This window comes from Pipistrellus hanaki, assembly GCF_964339955.1.
Source record: "Pipistrellus hanaki genome assembly, chromosome: 1".
Lineage (NCBI taxonomy): Eukaryota > Metazoa > Chordata > Mammalia > Chiroptera > Vespertilionidae > Pipistrellus > Pipistrellus hanaki.
Window position 1 is genome coordinate 2,371,227 of NC_140503.1, and position 18,225 is coordinate 2,389,451.

The following is an 18,225-nucleotide window of genomic DNA, read 5'->3' on the forward strand; positions in this document are numbered from 1 at the left end:
TACAGAAAACTGGCCTGTTTGCATCCTGAGGGGCCACCGGCCGAGTGGGGTTTCCTCCATGTCCCTCTCTGGCGGAAGGCCCATGCTGGGCCATATCTGAGCTGAGCATTGGAGGGGTCACTCCTGCCATGCTCCCAGACACAGTGGGACGGGCTGTGACCTCATGAAACAAGTTCGAGGCCCCAGGAGCAGTGCTCCGGGGAAGGAGAGGAAGGCCCCACCGTCCGGGCTGCCCTGGGAGCCGCCCGGGCCGCGCCTTGGCCTTGCAGAGCATGAAAGGCACGTCCCTGCCTCTCCCTGTGCAGAATTCGCCAAAATCTAACCGCTCCACAGCAGGAGGCCGCGGCCAGGCCTCTGGCAGGAACGCCTGCTGCCTCAGCAGGCTGCGCTCCCCGGCCCAGGGCCTCTGCGGGGCACTTAGGGAGCAAATGCTCTTCAGAGGAGACACACGACGTCTAGGCCTTTCCAGGACATTCGTGTCTCGATGCCTCATCCCTGGACACGCAACTTGCCCAGAGTTAATGGGGAGGATCGATACTGCGGAGGACAAACATGAGTGAAGGGAGGAGCGGAAACCAGTTTGGCTCAGTGGATAGAGTGTCGTCCTGTGGACTGAAGGGTCTCGGGTTCGATTCCAGTCGAGGGCATGTACCTTGGTTGCGGGCACATCCCCAGTAGGAGGTGTGCAGGAGGCAGCTGATATTTCTAACTCTCTATCCCTCTCCCTTCCTCTCTGTAAAACAAGATATTAGAAAAGAGTGAAGGGAGGAACCCATTGGCCGGTGGCATCTGCCCCGAGATGTGTCAGAATGGATCAGGACGGACGAGGTCCCCGCGGCGGTCTGCTAGCTCGGAAGTCCCCGCCCCGGAGAGGAGCCTGCGGGACTCCCGTCGGGAAGGGCAGTGATGTCAGGAACTGCTCCCCTCTCCTCCGGGAACCTCCCCGCGGACAGCGAGGAACAGGAAGGACCGCAAACGGAGGGCTTGGGGATAAAGTCATGGTAAGTACTAATTAACTCTTGGAAACAAAAACACCAAAGCATGACAGTGACACAACGTACCACCGGGAGCACAGCTGCGGGCACTGCCGTAATGCAGGAGGGCAAGCCGTGGCCCGCTGCGTGGCCCCGTGGTGGAGCGTGTCTGGCCGGGCTGCGGTCAGTGCCCGATGGCATCACAGGCTTGGTGATTTCCGCTCGCTCTCCTCCGGACGCCAAGCAGGCCCTGCCTTCCTGCTTCCCGGCACAGCCACGGCCGGAGGCTCACTGACGGCCTCCCGAGGCCGGGCGGGCGGGCGGGCGGGCGGCTGGGAAAGCAGCAGGTCGCCCCTTCTCGCCCCGGGAAGGGCCGTCGCTGGGGAGCAGGGAGGCCCCGAGGTGAGCGGTGCTGAGAGGAATTTGTCACGGATACCCCGCGCCTCCACTGCGATGAGAAGGTAGAGAAAACGCTAGGCGTGGGTGGAAAGACATCACTCTTTATAAATAGAAGGCTCATCTGTGTCAGTGTTCACATTAGAAAAATACACACGCCTTGAACAAGACCCCCTGCATGAACGAAGTAGGTCGGGCTGCGTTCCAACTCCCTCTCGCGGGGCGGCTCCGCGCCTCGGGCTCCGGAAGAGGCCCTCTCGGCGGCCGGCTGCAGGGCAGGCCGCTCCGCTCAGGCCGCTGGACGATGCCCGCCTCCCACACTGTGGCCCGGAGGGGACAGGCCGGGCTGTGGGGACAGGCCGGGCCGGAGGGGATAGGCCGGGCCGTGGGAAGTCGGGAGAAATCCGTCCTGCCCCTGAGACAACCACTGCTGCCCCCGCCGGTGATCTCCAAGCCACGGCCTCGCCCACCGCCACCACACTGCAGTGGCCTCTGGTCAGTGTGGCGGGTCCTGAAGGGAGACTTGTCCACGCCCCACCCGAGCAGACGGCGGAGGCCCGGCTGGGACACGGGCTGCAGGGACACGACTTCCTCCGGCGGAGGGGCTGCAGCCGCCATGGACGGGCCTCCCAGCACTGCACTGCCGGCCGCTCATGCAGGTGTCCCTGCCCTGGTGCCAGCCCTCGGGCAGCAGCCGGGGGACACGAGCGGCGGCGGGGAGCCCCTGCGCACCCTCCGTGGGCTGCACCCCGGCTCCTGCTGCCGCCTCGGCAAGTGCTGGCCCCGCCGGGCTGGTGCTGCCACAGACCTCGGTGTGGCGGGCCCTCCTCAGGGCGGGGACAGGTCCCATTTACTGGAGGGACAAACCCTGAGCGGGGAGGGAAACGGGAGTCACCGCGGCTGCGTACCCAGGGGCGCTGCACTGTGAACGTCCCGCTGTACCTGAGCTGCACCAGCGCACGCCCAGGACAGGAGCACAAGCCCTGCTGCCTGGGCTCGGCTCCCGGCGCAGGCTGGACGGAGCTGTGGGACGGGCAGCCGTGGCAGGGAGCTGGGTCCCGCGGGTCCGTTTCCCCTGTTCTCACAGATAAACCTGCCCCCACCCCCACTGCATCCCCCTCCCTGACTGGGGAAACGGAGAGGCCTCTTTAAGTCACACCCGCAGCAGCGGGCGGCCTGCCGAGCTGGCTCTTAGGAGTTTCCCGTGGTTCTAACATGCCCGGGTTCGAGGTGCCCACTCGGCAGGACTAAGAGCCAGAAGGCATCCCAGCTGCAAATGCTCCAGCTCAGCTGGCACTCGGAGCCCAGGCTCCTGAGAGCCTAGCCAGACTCGGGTGCTGGGGCCCCTCCTGGCCCACCACCCACCACGTGGCGGCTCTTCAACGCGGGACCCAAGGAAACCTCCAGGGCCTCGGGGTTCCCGGGACGCCTGGAGCGACAGGAGGGGGAAGCGAGGTAAGGCCCTTGAGAAGGCAGAGGCTCTCCCGCACGGGCCACCAGGCACCGGCCCTGAAAAGCAGGCTCTGAGCCCGAGGCGTAGTAACCGCCGTGGCATTACCCTTGCTGGCCGCCCGGACACTCCGAAGCCTCGGGGGGCTCCTGGGGCAGAGCTGCCCCTCTGGTCCTTTTCGCTGAAGCCTGTGCCTCCTCTGCGGTCTAGGGAGAGCGGACAGGGACAGTCAGCGGGGACGGAGGAGCAGCGGCCCACTCCCCCTCCCGGAGCGGCGCCGAGAGTGAAGTCAGCCCCCCCTTCCCCCTCCCGCACACAGGCAGGCCCCCCATCCCCCCTTCCCCCCGCCCCGCCCCGCGCCATGCCCCCTGGCCCACCGCGTTCTCCCTCTTCGGCGGGCTGGCCGCCTCTCGGCCGCTGCACGTGTGTCCAATGCCACCGGGGTGCGTGTCTTCCTTGCGCAGGAATTCCTCTGTGATCCCCAGGGACTCGGCCACCTGAGGGCACAGGGTGAGATGAGCTGCGGGGCCCTCTGGGCCGGAGGCCGTCTGGCGGGAAAGGGGAGTCAGTGTGCGGGGCAGAGCCCTGCGAGACGTGGCTCCCAGACGTGGCCCTGCGCTGCGGTCAGGAGGCAGCAGCAGGTTTTTAGAAAAAACCAAACTCTCTCCAGGGCCACCACAAGCTTGGCAACGCCCGTCTGCTCGCCATGACTCGGCCCTGCGCCGCCTCTGCGAACCCTCTGTTCACAGAAAGAGTCCTGCCCGTCCCAGCCGTGGGCAGGCCGTGGTTTGGGAGCCTGGGAGCCGGCGAGGAACCCAGCTTCTCCGTCGGCCTGGCTGGCCCTGGCGGCCACCCGGGACCACGGCCGTGGAGGGGTGTGGGGATTTCGCCGGGCTGCTGTGTGAAGCAGCGGTGTGACGGTCACGGACAGTGTCAGCACGGCCCCTGAGAGAACACCCAGAGCACGGGGCGGCAGGGAAGCGGGGCAGATCAAGGTCAGCGGAGAGGCGAGGGGTCGGCACTGTTCGCATCGAGCGTCCTGACAGTGCCCCCTGCGAACCGTGCGGGACTGAGCGGGCGGGACCGGCTCAGGCGTGGCAGGGGGAGAGGGGGGACCACGTGTACACACCCCTCCAGCAAAGGCTTGTATCCGAAATAACATTTCTATCACAAACAAACAAGCAAAAACACACAAAAAAAGAAGGAAAAAACAGACAAAACAAAAGGCATTTCTGTCAAGGACCCAATATATTGGGTCGGCAGCTAAGTAATTGCGGGTTTCACACATATATGGCTTCAGTTGAATTTTTAGGTTTGCAGACGTAGTACAAATGTAAAACACATTTTGTTATTTTATAGTTGGCTATTCAGCTGTTAATCAGTAAAAAAAGTTTTTTGATCTGTTTTGTAGTTTTCGTTTGGCGTTCGTTGAAAAATGGAAAATCAAAAGGAACATTTTCGTCATATTTTGCTTTTTTATTTCCGCAAAGGGAAAACGCATCGCAAGCTCATAAAAAGTTATGTGCTGTTTATGGTGACGAAGCCTTAAAAGAACGGCAGTGTCAAAATTGGTTTGCCAAATTTCGTTCTGGTGATTTTTCACTCAAAGATGAAAAACGCTCTGGTCGTCCAGTTGAAGTTGATGACGCCCTAATCAAAGCAATAATCAATTCAGACTGTCACAGTACAACATGTGAGATTGCAGAGAAGCTTCATGTATCACATACATGCATTGAAAATCACTTAAAACAACTTGGCTATGTTCAAAAACTCGATACATGGGCTCCTCACGAACTGAAAGAATCACAGTTAACGCAACGCATTAGCAGCTGCGATTTGCTAAAGAAACGTAATGAAAATGATCCATTTTTAAAACGACTGATAACTGGCGATGAAAAATGGGTTGTTTACAACAATATCAAGCGGAAAAGATCGTGGAGCAGGCCAGGTGAACCAACTCAAACAACATCAAAAGCTGATATTCATCAAAAGAAGGTTTTGTTATCAGTTTGGTGGGATTACAAAGGAATTGTCTACTTTGAACTCTTACCACCCAACCGAACGATCAATTCTGATGTCTACATTGAACAACTAACGAAATTAAACAATGCAGTTGAAGAAAAGTGGCCCGAATTGACAAATCGAAAAGGTGTTGTATTCCATCATGACAATGCAAGGCCACACACATCTTTGGTCACTTGGCAAAAATTAATGGAGCTTGGCTGGGATGTTTTGCCACATCCACCATACAGTCCTGACCTTGCACCATCTGATTACTTTTTGTTTCGATCTTTACAAAACTCCTTGAATGGTAAAAATTTCAATAATGATGATGATGTCAAATCGTACCTGATTCAGTTTTTGCTAATAAAAACCAGAAGTTTTTTGAACGTGGGATTATGATGCTGCCTGAAAGATGGCAAAAGGTCATTGATCAAAATGGGCAATACATTACAGAATAAAGTTATTTAGTTCCATGAAAAAATTGTCTTTGATTTTCTTTTAAAAACCCGCAATTACTTAGTTGCCGACCCAATAGCTAAAGGCAATTCGATGACAATGACGCTGAAATGAGAAATTTGTCAGAACAACGAAGACCTCCGGCTGTGTGTAACCCCAATCTACAGAATGAAGGACCTGTGGACCCATTACCGAGGCCTGGACTCGGACAACGGGAGGAGGGTCAGGAGGCTGGACTCGGGGCGGATGTGCATTTCCGTGTTTCCGAGGACTGCACCGCCTTCCCGCGATGAGCAAAGTGACCGCGGCCTGGCCGGCGCCACCACGGAGCCCCTCTCCTTCCAGCGCCTTCCTCCGGCAGAGCGCCTCCCGGCCCTTACCTCGGGGGCCTTGACTTCCAGGGGCTGGGAGCGCGGGCTGGGGTCCCGGAGGTAGTGCTGACACATCTGCTTCACCGCCTGGTGCAGCTCCTCAAACTCCCTGTACACGGCTGGGAACGCGGGCTGTGCCGGGCGGCCGCGCTCAGCCTGAGCGAGGAGAAAGGCCCAGCCGTCACCGGGAGGCAGGAGACGGTCCCTCGGCCCCGCCCAGGCCTGTCCTCGGGGTTCCATCTCGGCCCAGGGAGCCTGTGTGCCAGCTGCGCCGCAGCGCTCACCGGGCTGGGAGCGAAGGACGAAGTAGGCCTGAGGATGGTGCTGTTCCGGCCAGAGGGCGGCCTCCGCTCCCAGCTACTGCACGGTGTGTGGATGTGGGTGTGCGGTGTGCCTGTGGGGTGTGGGTGTGGGTGTGGGGTGTGGGTGTGCGGTGTGGGTGAGGGTGTGCGGTGTGGGTGAGGGTGTGGGGTGTGGGTGTGGGTGTGTGGTGTGGGTGAGGGTGTGGGGTGTGGGTGTGTGGTGTGGGTGTGCAGTATGGGTGTGGGTGAGGGTGTGCGGTGTGCCTGTGGGGTGTGGGTGTGGGTGTGCGGTGTGGGGTGGGGGTGTGGGTGAGGGTGTGGGGTGTGCGGTGTGGGGTGTGGGTGAGGGTGTGGGGTGTGGGTGTGGGTGAGGGTGTGGGTGTGCGGTGTGGGTGAGGGTGTGGGTGAGGGTGTGCGGTGTGGGTGTGGGTGTGCGCAGTGTGGGGTGTGGGTGTGGTGTGGATGTGGGTGTGCGGTGTGCCTGTGGGGTGTGCGGTGTGGGTGAGGGTGTGTGGTGTGGGTGTGGGTGTGCGGTGTGGGTGAGGGTGTGGAGTGGGGGGGGTGCAGTGTGGATGAGGGTGTGGGTGTGCGGTGTGGGTGTGTGCGGTGGGGGTGTGGGTGTGTGGTGTGTGCAGTGTGGGGTGTGGGGTGTGGGGTGTGGGTGTGGGTGCGGGTGCGGGTGCAGGGCCCAGGCACAGCATCAGTGGGCTCACCAGGCCCAGAGCCCGTTGGAGGAGGCCACGTGGGGGAGCCCCGAGCCTGGGCCGGCAGCACCGTCACCGCTCTGTCCGGGAAGGACTGAGGAGGCTGGCCCTGACCTAACGGGGGGGGGGGGGCGTCTCTGTAAAGGCCGGTCACCGGCCGGCAGGAACTCGCCTTCTTCAGGAGGAACTGGTACACGGTCACGGCCTGCGCCAGCCGGGGCAGCGCCAGCTCCACGAGGTCCTCGGGCGCGCACCGCTGCAGAACCTACCGGAAGAGAGCCTCCGTCAGCCAGCAAGCTGGTGCCGCAAGAACTTAAAGGATTTGAGAAGGTCCCCCAGTCTCAGGGACGAAGCCACTCTACGCCACGGACGCCCGCTTTATGAACTCTCTCACTTGTGCCCGTGAACAAAACCCTGAGATCCGCCCAGACCCAGAGCCTGACTCCTGACAGCCCTGAGCGCAGCGCGGATCCGGGTTCTGGATGAGGACACGGCAGCAGGAGATGCGTGCCCCCTCCAGGGCTCCGGCTCACAGCCCGAGACAAAAAGGCACAGAAATCCCAAGCCAGCCAGTCAGGACCCCCCAAAGCACGGTGGGAGAGGAGGGGACCAGGTGACAGGCAGGGCAGGGTGGGGGGAGCATCTGGGAGGCAGCAGGGAGGGTGCAGTCCCAGGGCTGAGTGACTGCTGGGATGGGGAGGGTGCATGAGGGAAAGGAGAGCCATGGGTGCTCTGGGTGCCCGGCTGAGCTCTGGGCAGACCCTGGCAAGGTGGGCGGGAGGGGAACCAGCTGTGGGATGTTTGAAATCGAGGCTGAAGGCCAGAGAGGTCTGAACAGGCGGTACGGATTCGGACATGGAGCCAGCAGAGGAGCTCGGGCTGAGGCCTGGGAGGTGGACGAGATCAGCCAGGGCAGCAATAAGGGGGCGGGGAGCAGCGAGCCCTGGAGGCAGGAAGTCCCCGAGGCTCAGGGAGGACACGGGGCTCAGGGAGGCTGAGGAGCAACCAGCCGGAGCCCAGGCTGGCAGGGTCAGCCCAGCAGTGGCTCAGAAAGTCACAAAAGCAAAAGGAAGGCCTTTGGCATGCAGGACAAGGTGCTGAACTGTGACTTGCAAAAGGCCTAGGGAACAATGGCCAGCTGGCTTCCTACACCCCAGGTGGCGTGGCCGGCGTGGGCGGCGTGGCCTCACCGCGCCTGGCCTGCAGCAGCCAGGCCCCGCCTCCCTCTCTGGCATCGTCCTTGGCGGGGTGTGTCATCTCCCCAGCGTGGGGTGTCTCACTGTCCCCTCCACACCCAGGACAGGCCGATCCGTGCAGACAGCAGCGTGAACTCCAGCGCCTGGTTCGAGGGCCTCGCTGTGAGTCAGGGTGCGGCCGGCAGGCCTTGGCTTCCCGTGCCACCTCGCTAACTGGGAAGGACCATCGTGTTCCAGTCCCCCTCACTCTGAGCGGCCGGCCGTGCGGACACCAAACAGCCAAGATCCAGTTCCAGACCTGCCACCTCGGGGCCTGTGGGAGGCGCAGCCTCTGGAGCTCCAGCTCCTCGCGGGAAAGCCGAGGTGAGCAGCATCAGGAGCGCACAGGAGCGCAGCACGAGGCGGGGCCACGGCTGGCTGTGCCGAGGGCTGGGGGGGAGAGGGGCTGAGGCTCCTGTGACTCTAGTGAGTGAGTCCAGCCAAGGCCTGCCTTCCTCCTACGATCAATAAACAAGCCCGGCCCCAAAGCCCCGCCCCAGGCTCACCTTTCTCACGAGAACCTGACCTCGTGGAGCTTTCCAGGAACCCCCTTCCTGTGAAACCTCTTCCTCCCCTGCGCGCAGAGCCCGTCGCTGGCTGACCTCGCGCTCTGGCTGGCTCTCACTCCCTAAGACATCGGCCGTCTGCGTGACCAGGCAGGTATATGCGTCCTGGCCAGAGGCAGCCCGAGGAAGTCCCACGTTTCCCCGTTAGGCCAGCTAAATTCAGTGCACCGCCCTCGCTGGTGTGGCTCAGTGGGTGGAGCGCCGGCCTGCAGACTGAAGGGTCCTGGGTTTGATTCCGGTCAAGGGCACATGCCCTGGTTGCGGGCTCCATCCCCTGTGTGGGGCGTGCAGGAGGCAGCCGATCCATAATTCACTCTCATCATGGATGTTTCTATATCTCCCTCTCATTTCCTCTCTTTTATATATAAATTAAAATACATTTTATTGATTATCCACAGAGAGGAAGGGAAAGAGATAGTTAGAAACATCAATGAGATAGAAACATCGACCAGCTGCCTCTTGCACACCCGATACTGGGGATGTGCCCGCAACCAAGGTACATGCCCTTGACCGGAATCGAACCTGGGACCCTTCAGTCTGCAGGCCGATGCTCTAACCACTGAGCAAAACTGGTTTTGGCAATAAAAGTATTTTTTTAAAAGAAAATAAATAAACTCAGTGCACCAACTTTCCAGGGCTGGATTGGAGATTCCCAGATTCAAAACCTGAAACATGCTTTTATATCTTTGCAACTTATCCCAGTAACAACAACAAAAATTATTTCTGTTGTTTTCTAAATGGCTTCCTTGAAAACACGGGTTAGAATTTTCCAGAGCGTGTAAGGCACGCAGCTCTAGGTGAGGGTCCGTTCACACAGGGCAGCCGGGCGGCTCCAGGAAATGCCCTGGAAGTGACTGCGTGCGTCCGGCCAGCACACCCCGGGGAACTGCACACCCATCCGGGATTTTACCCCCAGATTCCGACGCTTCATGGCGGACCGCCGCATCCCACGCCAACCAGGGTCAGGGGCGGAAGCGGACATACCTCCCGGAGCCCGGCTCTGCTCCTGGCAGCCCTGCTCCGGCCCTCGGGGGCCGGGGGGTAGCCCCTTTCCGGTCCTGGGTGTCTCTCTGATTCCCAAAGGGCTGAGTGCCGTCCATCTGCTGGCTCCGACTCCGACGCCTCTTCTGCCTCTCTAGGCCCACCGTTCTGGATGGCGTTGGGAGGGCGACAAGGGGAGACGTGCCCAGGTGTCACTGCCGCTGCCCCAATCCCGACCTTTCCCAAGACGCACTGCCAGCTGGAGTGCGCTGCGCAGCCTTATGACCACTTCGGAGGCACTGGCTGCCCACCACGCTGCCCGGACAGACACCTCCCTTCCCCGCAGCGGGCCCCCGGGGGCCTCAGATCCCCCCCGAGAGGACTGGGTTCTGCCTGAGCCTTTCCTGAGCCCCTCACACACCACAAAGGCCGCTTGAAGGAGGACAGCAACAAGGACCGGGCCACCAGCGAGCATCCTTACCTGCAGGCTGCCCCGGGCCGACGGGGCCCCTCGGGCTCTCGGAGGAGCTGGTGGGGACCGCCCCGGGGACGCGGGACCTCGGGGCCTGCCCTCCGCACAGCCCCGGGCCGTGCTCCCCGTGGCTTCCTCAGACAGCGCCGGCTCCGGCTCCGGCTCCGGCTGGGGCTCCGGCTGGGGCTGGCCGTGGCCCGGCTGCAGTCTGAAGTGCCGGGCCAGCCCGCCCTTCCCGATGTAAGACTTCCCACACGCCTGACACCGGAAGGCTCGGGGCCTCAGGGAGCCGCTCGGCAAGTCAAAGAGTGCCTGCTTGTCCCTCTGCTCCTCCTCCTCTTCCACACTCAGTTCCGAATAATCGTCCGAGTCGGAGGGGTGGCTGTCGGCCAGATCCTCCATCCTTATGAATTTATAATCTTTGGCTTTGTGCTTGGGAGGTCGAGAGATCCGCCCAGAGCGTGTTTTCACTTTCAAAGATTTCTTTAGTTTCTCGGTGTGTTTTGTATGCAAGTTGGACATAAATAAATGTGCTGAACTGGATGACACAGATGTTGCTGCCGGCGGGCCGGAGGCTGCCGGAGGGGTGGGTGTGGCGCCCGGTCCATCTGGCGCCTGGGGGGCCACAGGCCTCACCGCAGGGACCGGCTGGACGGCGGGCAGTGGCCTCTGGAGCAGCACCTGGACAGGAGGCTGCGGCCCGGTGCTCAGGGGAGGCTGTGCCCTGAGCAGCCGAGGGCTGGCGACGCTGAGCCCCAACACATGGGCTGTCCCGGGATGGACGGTGGCCAGCTGGGGCTTCGGCCTTTCCTGACCTTTCGTGTCTCCAGAGATTACCGTGACACAGATGGTTCCCAGTTGCTGAAAGAGAAAAGCATTTAGCTTATCAATTTTGCTCTCATCTTAAATCCACCATTGACATTTTTCTACATTATAAAATGCACCGGCCTCGGGGCTGAGTTGCTTGGGTGTGGTCGCATGCACCGAAAGGCTGCCGGTTCAGTTCCCGGGAGGGTGCGGCCAGGGTTCTGGGCTCCATCCTTGGTTGGGAGTGTGAAAGGCAACCAGTCAGTGTTTTAGTCTCACACTGATGTTTCTCTCTCTTTCTCTTTCCCTTCCCCTCTCTCTAATTATCAATACAAAAATCTTTAAAAATATAACATTATGCCCTACCGTCATGGCTCAGTGGTTCAGCGGTGACCTATAAATCAGGAGGTAATGGTTCAATTCCGTCAGGGCACATGCCCAGGTTGTGGGCTCCATTCCCAGTGGGGCAGGAGGCAGCCAACCAATGATTCTGTCTCATCATTGACATTTCTAACTCTCTCCATCTTCCTTCCTCTCTGAATTCATAAAAATGTATGAAAAAATAAGACTATAAAATACATCTCAGGTATATTAAAGACTATGTAATATAGGGTATCCAAAAAAACATATACACACACTTTGAATTATAAAAGCAGTGCTTATTCAAATACATTTCATTTTTGAAATTGAGCTGTCAACTGTTGACATGTGTAGTTTTTGGGACAGCCTGCATATCTGTACTGTTTAGAGTGATGTTTCTGAACCTTTCTGACCAAAATGTGACAAGTGATACATTTCGTCACATCCATAGGTTAGTGTAGAAACGTTTGCACATCCTATCTAATAAAGAGGGACTATGCTAATTGCACCTCATGCTGTTGCAAAGATGGTGGCACCCACAGCCAATGAATGAATATGCTAATTGACTGCCACACCCTCAAAGATGGCAGTGCCCACAGCCACAATGTGGCAGGGCCCAGTCCCATCAGCCCCCCCAGGGCAGCAGGTGCCTGGCATGGCTGCTCCAAGGCACTTGCCTCCGGAGTCCCCCAGCTGCCCAGGGCTGCCTGAGGCTCAGGTATCCAGGGTAGGCTGAGGCTTGCGCTACCAGCAGCAGCAGAGGAGTGATGGGGCGTCACCTTCCCCTAATCCAGGGGTCTTCAAACTATGGCCCGCGGGCCACATGCGGCCCGCAGAGGAGTCTGATCCTGCCCGCCAGGTTTTTTGGGCAGCGAGCGCAGCCGAGGTGTTACAGTAGGAATTAGTAGTTCATATAGTCCGGCCCTCCAGCTCTCTGAGGGACCGTGATCTGGCCCCCACTTTAAAAAGTTTGAGGACCCCTGCAGTGAATCATTGGGTCACCTCCCACCACTGAGCGCTCCGACTGTGAGAGGGGGCAGGCCGGCTGAGGGACCCCGCCTCCAGTGCATGAATTTTCATGCTCCGGGCCTCTAGTAAACAATAGAAGTGCAAGCCTCTAGTTTCAGAACTACCACGGAACAAAAATGGCCTAAATGTTTAATCTGCTGTGGACCCTGGTTTACCATGTGGGTATCACACTGGCTACTTCGCTATCTGTTCACTTCATTTGGCGGATTTTCTAAGTCTCTCTGGGGGACAGCGTAAACATAAGCAAAGCCCTGCCTTCCTGGAGGAGGCGGGCAGTTCCCTGCCCTGCCTCAGTCACCCGAATCCGGACCTCCTGCCCTAAGTCTGTCCTTTCAACAGCTCCACTGCTGACTCCGAAGGCGGAGAAGTTCCCTAAGGAACGCAGACAGGAAAGCAATGCCACTGCCGCCGTGGCGCACAGGTGCAGGGGGGCAGGGCAGTGCCGCCCAGGAGGGGGTGGCTTCCCAGGAGAGATGACCTCTGGGGGCAGGGGGAGGGAGGGAGGCAGAGTAGAATTTTTCCAGGCGGGAAGCTTTTCTACGTGTAAGAAAAGCAGGGCCAGCGAACAGAGAAAGCTTGCGGTGTTCCTGCGGGGCAGGAATGAGAGGGACGGGAACAGCCCGACCCGGGGGGGGGGGGGGGTGTGTGTGTCCACGGGGTCTGTGCCTCTTGATCCTCGCCACCCCACAGAGAACCACCTTCTCTAAATGCACCCACCCCACCCAGCATGTTGCTCCTCTTTCTCATTTTCAACGCACCCCCTTCCCAGGCCAGTGCAGACACCACCGCTTCCACAACCGCTCTGACCCCTCAGCCAGAAACCCTTCCCTCACCCATTTTGTCCTGACCTGTGCCTCAGGCTTTCTTTTCTTTAAATGTTCTTATTGCTCTTAGGCGCACGCAGGGCGGGGGGAGGGAGCGCACAGCGTGTGCGGCGTGTGCGCGCCCTCTCCCTCCTCCACCGCTGCCGCCTCCTTCTTCTGCCGCTCCTGGTGCCGCCTGTGTGCTCGTTTGGTGCGGACCTGGTGCCTCTTTTGTGAAGCGGCAGCTGAGGAGACCCCGGCGCTCGCCATGGCCGACGAAAAGCCCAAGGAAGGAGTCAAGACTGAGAACAACGATCATATTAATTTGAAGGTGGCGGGGCAGGATGGTTCTGTGGTGCAGTTTAATTCCGTCAGGGCACATGCCCGGGTTGTGTAGAGGCATACACCACTTAGTAAACTAATGAAAGCCTATTGTGAACGACAGGTGAGGAACTGGCACGAGCACTTTCACTGAATAAAACTTATTTAAATAAAAAAACAAACCTTATTTTCATGAGAATAGAAAGGAGACTAACATAATAAGTACACTGACTTTGGTAGAATGAATATGCGCTTATGTATTTGACATCAGTTTTATCATACACTTGGACTTGTATGTTGATTCTTCATGAAAACCCTGAGGATGGGTTGGTTAATATGTGACGAGAGTCTGGTCCTGTGCCACAAGTGCATCAAATTATACTCACAACACATGATTTGTTTCCAAGGTGATATAAGAATATAAGGATAAACATAGTAAAAAAAAAATGTTCTTATTGCTTTTAGAGAGCGGGGAAGGGAGGACAGAGAGAGAAATGTGTGCCCTGACTGGGAACCTATCCAGTGACCTCTTGGTTCATAGGTTGATGCTCAACCACTGAGCACCACGGGCAATGTGCCCCAGCTTTCTGACTGTGATCGGAAGCCATGAGTGTTTTACCGCCCTGGTTAGGTTATTACCCCCTTAGGGGCAAGGGGCACATCTTGCTTGCCTCTGTGGCACAGCTGGGGTGCAGAGTATTAGCTGAACAGGCTGCATAATCACATTATGATTTCAGGTAGAATTTACATCCTTGAAATATGAATGTTTATTGCATGTAACAGTATATTTAAAATCGTTTTTCTTGAAATATTAAAAAATATTTAAAAATTATTTTTTAAAAACCACACACACAGAATTAATCTTCTCCCAATTAGGTGAGCTACAGAGCACCATCGTGCCTCCTCACTCTGGTTCAGTTTGCGTTCATTTGGTGGAAAATGTCATTTTTGGACTCTTTCCTAAGTTGCCATAACAAACCCAGAAAGCGGTGGCCGCATTCAACAGGCCCTGGAGTGCAGCCACACCCGGGACCCTGGGCAGTCACCTAACCCCGTGGTTGGCAAACTGTGGCTTGTGAGACACATGTTTTGGCCTCTTGAGTGTGGCTCTTCCACAAAATACCATGGCCTGGGCGAGTCTATTTGGAATAAGTGGCGTTAGAAGAAGTTTGTTTTAAAAATTAGGCTCTCAAAAGAAATTTCAGCCGAAACTGGTTTGGCTTAGTGGATAGAGTATCGGCCTGCAGACAGAAGGGTCCCAGGTTCGATTCCGGTCAAGGGCATGTACTTTGGTTGTGGGCACATCCCCAGTAGGAGGTGTGCAAGAGGCAGCTGATAGATGTTTCTCTCCCATTGATGTTTCTAGCTCTCTCTCTTTTTCCCTTCCTCTCTGTAAAAAAGTCAATATATTAAATTTCCCCCCCCAATCGTTGTACTGTTGTTATTTGGTTCGTTGACTAATGAGTTTGCCGACCACTGACCTAACCTCTCTAAACGAGTGCCTCGTCTGTAAAACGCTGACACAAACCCGTGTGTGTGGCTGCTGAGCCACACTGTGCGCACGCAGCACGGGGCCAGGCCCGGAGCAGCGGCTGCAAAGGACAGCCACCCTCCCTCTGACTGCGCAGACTTGCCGTGCCCAGCACATGCGGGAGGAAGCAGTTTGGGCAGAATGGTCCTTGTCTCCCAAACTTTAGCTAGACAACTCTCCAGTCTCCACGAGGAACTGGGTACAGCTCCCAGAAGCCCAAGTCACCAGGTGGTGGTGGTGGGGGTGTGTGTGTGTGTGAGGGGCGGGGGGCCTGGACTATGAGGACTGGGGCGTCTGCTCTCGCCCAGTTCCAGGAAGAGGCCTCCTGCGCTTACGGCCCGGCGCTGAGAGGGGACGTGGGCTTCGGGAAAAAACCGTCTCATTCCCAACTTCCCTGCGATCCCAGCGTGGTACCTGGAAATAACGCAAGGAGGCGTGGTGGAGCATGTTTTGCATGTTTCACTCATGAAGTGTACGGCAGGCGCTGTGCAGAGACCGAGTTGCAAACCCAGGCCCTCCTACTGCAGGCGCTGGTCCCGCGCCCCGTCGGAAGGGACTTAACTCTGCGCGGCGGCCGGGGGGCTCGGGGGGAGCTCCGCCTGTGAGCCGGGCGGTCACGGCCCCAGCCCCAGCCCCGGGAGGCAGCGGATCAATGGTCCTCTCTCCCTCCGTCTCTGAAATCAATAAAAAACGAACTTTTTGAAAAGGAATGTACTTAATTCTGTCCCGAGTCGCAGGTCTCGGCGTTGGCTCCTTTGAACCTCTGTCTCCGGTCCGGCCGGGCCCGCGCAGGCTCTCGGCGCCCGGCCCGGCGGCCCGGCCCCTCCGGCGAGGGCGCAGAGCGCGGCGGGGCCGGCGCGGGAGGCTCCGGCCGGCGCGTGGGAGCCGCGGCCCCGGCAGAGCCCGCGAGCCCCCCAGGGAGTCCGGGGCGGGGCCCCGAGCCTGCCCGCGGGCGGAGGTGGCCTCCCGGCGGCGCGGGGCCGGCCGTTCCCACGTCCCCCGGCGCCTCACCTGCGGCGGCGGCGGCGGGCGCGCGAGCTGGGCGCGGGGCCCCGGCGGCGGGGCGGCCCGCGGGGCGGAGGGCGGCGGCCGCGCCTGCGCCACCTGCTCCAGCACTCGCCGCAGCTGCTCGGGGCCCAGCGGGGCCAGACGCGAGGAGCCGCCGCTCCGACCCGGGGGTCCCGGCTCGGAGCCCGCCATGGCGTCCGACGCGGGGACTCGAACCGGGGCCGCCGCGCAGACTGGCCTCTCGGGAAAGGGGCGGCTACGAGTGCCGGGCGGGCCAAGAAACCTCGGAAGGCGACCGCGAAGGGAGACGGCGGTGGGCGGGTCTGGCGTGGCCCCGCCCCTCGCTGCCCCAGCGCCAGAAACAGCCAACCACCGCCTGGCCCTCTCCTGCAGGGGCACCTCCCGCGGCTTCTCAAAGCTGCCCGGAGGAAAAACTTTCCTCTCGCCATCAGGTCCGCAAATTAAACGGACCAGAGACAGATTAACTAGAACAAAGACAGAGTGTGATCGTGTTTTTATTCCTGTACCTACCAGCATTCACAGAAAGAAATGACTCCAAGAGGCACAGAGTGGGGCGCGTACCCCATGTTAACGGGGGAAGGGAAGGAGGGCCCTGGGGAAACAGGTGGCTGAGGGGCCGGTGAATAGGCCTTACGCGGCAGGTGCGGCTGTGATGGTTTGGACAATGCCCCTTTAGGTGTCGTGGGTTAGTCTTTCCTGATCGCTCCCGGGGAAGGCCTTTAAGGGCAGTTTAATTCTTCTGAGTCCCTTTTGGGAGGCTCTGCTTTTTTAGGCAGAAAAGGCTGTTCAGGAATTCAAATGCCTTTTGCTCAAAATATTTTTTACGTCACAGAGGCATGTTCTGGACCCCTTCACGCCTCGTTCAGGGAAGTGTGCACTCCGAGGGCAGCGGTCTCGGCTGCCTCCTCCTCTTTGTGTCCCTGCATCGAACCAGGAGCCTGTCTCAGACATCCAGGATGTGACATGTAGCTCGCGTGCAGGAGTCCAAGGCCAGGCCCCCTTCTGGTTACAGATGTTCTCACTGGAGATTTTATTAAAAAAAAAAAAAAATTAAAAAAAAAAAAAAAAAAATATATATATATATATATATATATATATATATATATATATATTATTGATTTCAGAGAGGAAGGGAGAGGGGGAGAGAGAGACAGAAACGTCAATGATGAAAGAGAATCATTGATTGGCTGCCTCCTGGATGCCCATCCTGGGGAGCGAGCTCACAGTCCCAGCATGTACCCTTGATCTGAATCAAACCCGGGACCCTTCAGTCCTCAGTCCCACCCTCTCTCTATCCACTGAGCCAAGCCAGGTAGGGCCTCACTGGAAATTTTTCAAAGATGTCTGGAACCCTTGCTCTAGACCCTGATATAAAAGGGAATTGACCTTGTTTTTACCAGTTTGGCTCAGTGGCTAGAGCGTCAGCCTGTGAACTAAAGGGACCCAGGTTCGATTCTGGTTAAGGGCATTTACTTTGGTTGCAGGCACGTGTTTCTAACTCTATCCCTCTCTCTTTCTGTAAAAAGTCAAAATACATTTTAAAAATAAATTACATCTTCCCTTAAGGTTTTATAAACAAACAAACAAACAAACAAACAAATAATAAAAGGACATTGTCTTTAAAATCGTTGCTCCATGGTTGAGCATCGATTGACCTATGAACCAGGAGGTCATGGTTCAGTTCCCTGTGAGGGCACATTCCCTGGTTGAGGGCTTGATCCCCAGTAGAGGGGTTCTCTCTCATCGTTGATGTTTCTCTCTCTCTGCCTCTCACCTTACCCTATGGAATCAATAGAAATGTGTGTGTGTGTGTGTGTGTGTGTGTGTGTGTGTTTTAAGCTGGCTTTTGCTAATCTAAACACACTTGCAGATTTGAGCCCTGAGTGAGAAATGAATTCCGTCGCCATCTGGCTGCAAAGTGCAGAACCAGGAGGAAGAAAGGTGAAGCCGAAGATCTCTCTGAAAAAAAAGCAAAAAAAATGGCAAGCGGCCCTGGACCTGGCGCCGTCCTGATGCCTCCAGGTTGACCCCCAGGTCAGGCTCACACGCCAATCTCACTGACGGCGGGAGACCGGCTCCCACCCCGGGCGCCGCCTGGAAAGCAGGCCGGGCAGCTCGCCCTCTCCGGCGGCCGGCGGGGTGGCTTCCCTTTCTGTGCGGGACCCGGCCCTCCACGCCGTCTGGGGGTGCACGCATCCCTCTCAGAGCCCCGGACACTGGGCTCGCCCCAGGGCCCTGGGAGCCGGCATTGGGAAGAGCTTCCCAGGAGCGGCCCTAAGGGCGGCCGCGGGGTAACCGGTCACTGCCAGCACGCGTGCCGGTCCTGCCCTCTCTGCACACCGGCCGGCTGCCACACGTTCGAGGCGGAGTCCGGGATGATTGCGCGACTCTCTCCTGGTTGCGCCCGGTTTACAGATCTCAAAAGGCATATTTT

General features: G+C 58.3%; 1 protein-coding gene across 2 annotated transcripts; it reads right to left on the minus strand.

The window, feature by feature from the left end:
* Positions 1-2,895: 2,895 nt before the first annotated feature.
* ZNF839 (zinc finger protein 839) lies at positions 2,896-16,033 on the minus strand. 2 transcript variants are annotated; one of them, XM_084861410.1, is made up of 7 exons: positions 15,459-16,033; positions 9,921-10,772; positions 9,443-9,607; positions 6,830-6,922; positions 5,661-5,807; positions 3,198-3,317; positions 2,896-3,026 (listed from the first exon to the last, which is right to left on the minus strand). In XM_084861410.1, the coding sequence occupies exons 1-7, from the start codon at positions 15,960-15,962 to the stop codon at positions 2,925-2,927; spliced, it is 1,983 nt and encodes a 660-aa protein (XP_084717536.1). In that variant the 5' UTR covers positions 15,963-16,033; the 3' UTR covers positions 2,896-2,924. The 2 variants fall into 2 exon arrangements, with proteins under 2 accessions (XP_084717536.1, XP_084717537.1); XM_084861411.1 differs by having other exon boundaries at positions 15,774-16,031.
* Between the last annotated feature and the right edge of the window lie 2,192 nt (positions 16,034-18,225).

Excerpts from the sequence above, each read along its gene's own strand:
- ZNF839 (XM_084861410.1), bottom strand. The coding sequence starts at position 15,962 with ATGGCGGGCTCCGAGCCGGGACCCCCGGGTCGGAGCGGCGGCTCCTCG. Across the intron at positions 6,923-9,442 it reads GCAGAGCCGGGCTCCGGGAG|GTTCTGCAGCGGTGCGCGCC; the intron begins GTATGTCCGCTT and ends CTCTTCCGGTAG. Across the intron at positions 5,808-6,829 it reads ACCAGTTCCTCCTGAAGAAG|GCTGAGCGCGGCCGCCCGGC; the intron begins GCGAGTTCCTGC and ends CTCCTCGCTCAG.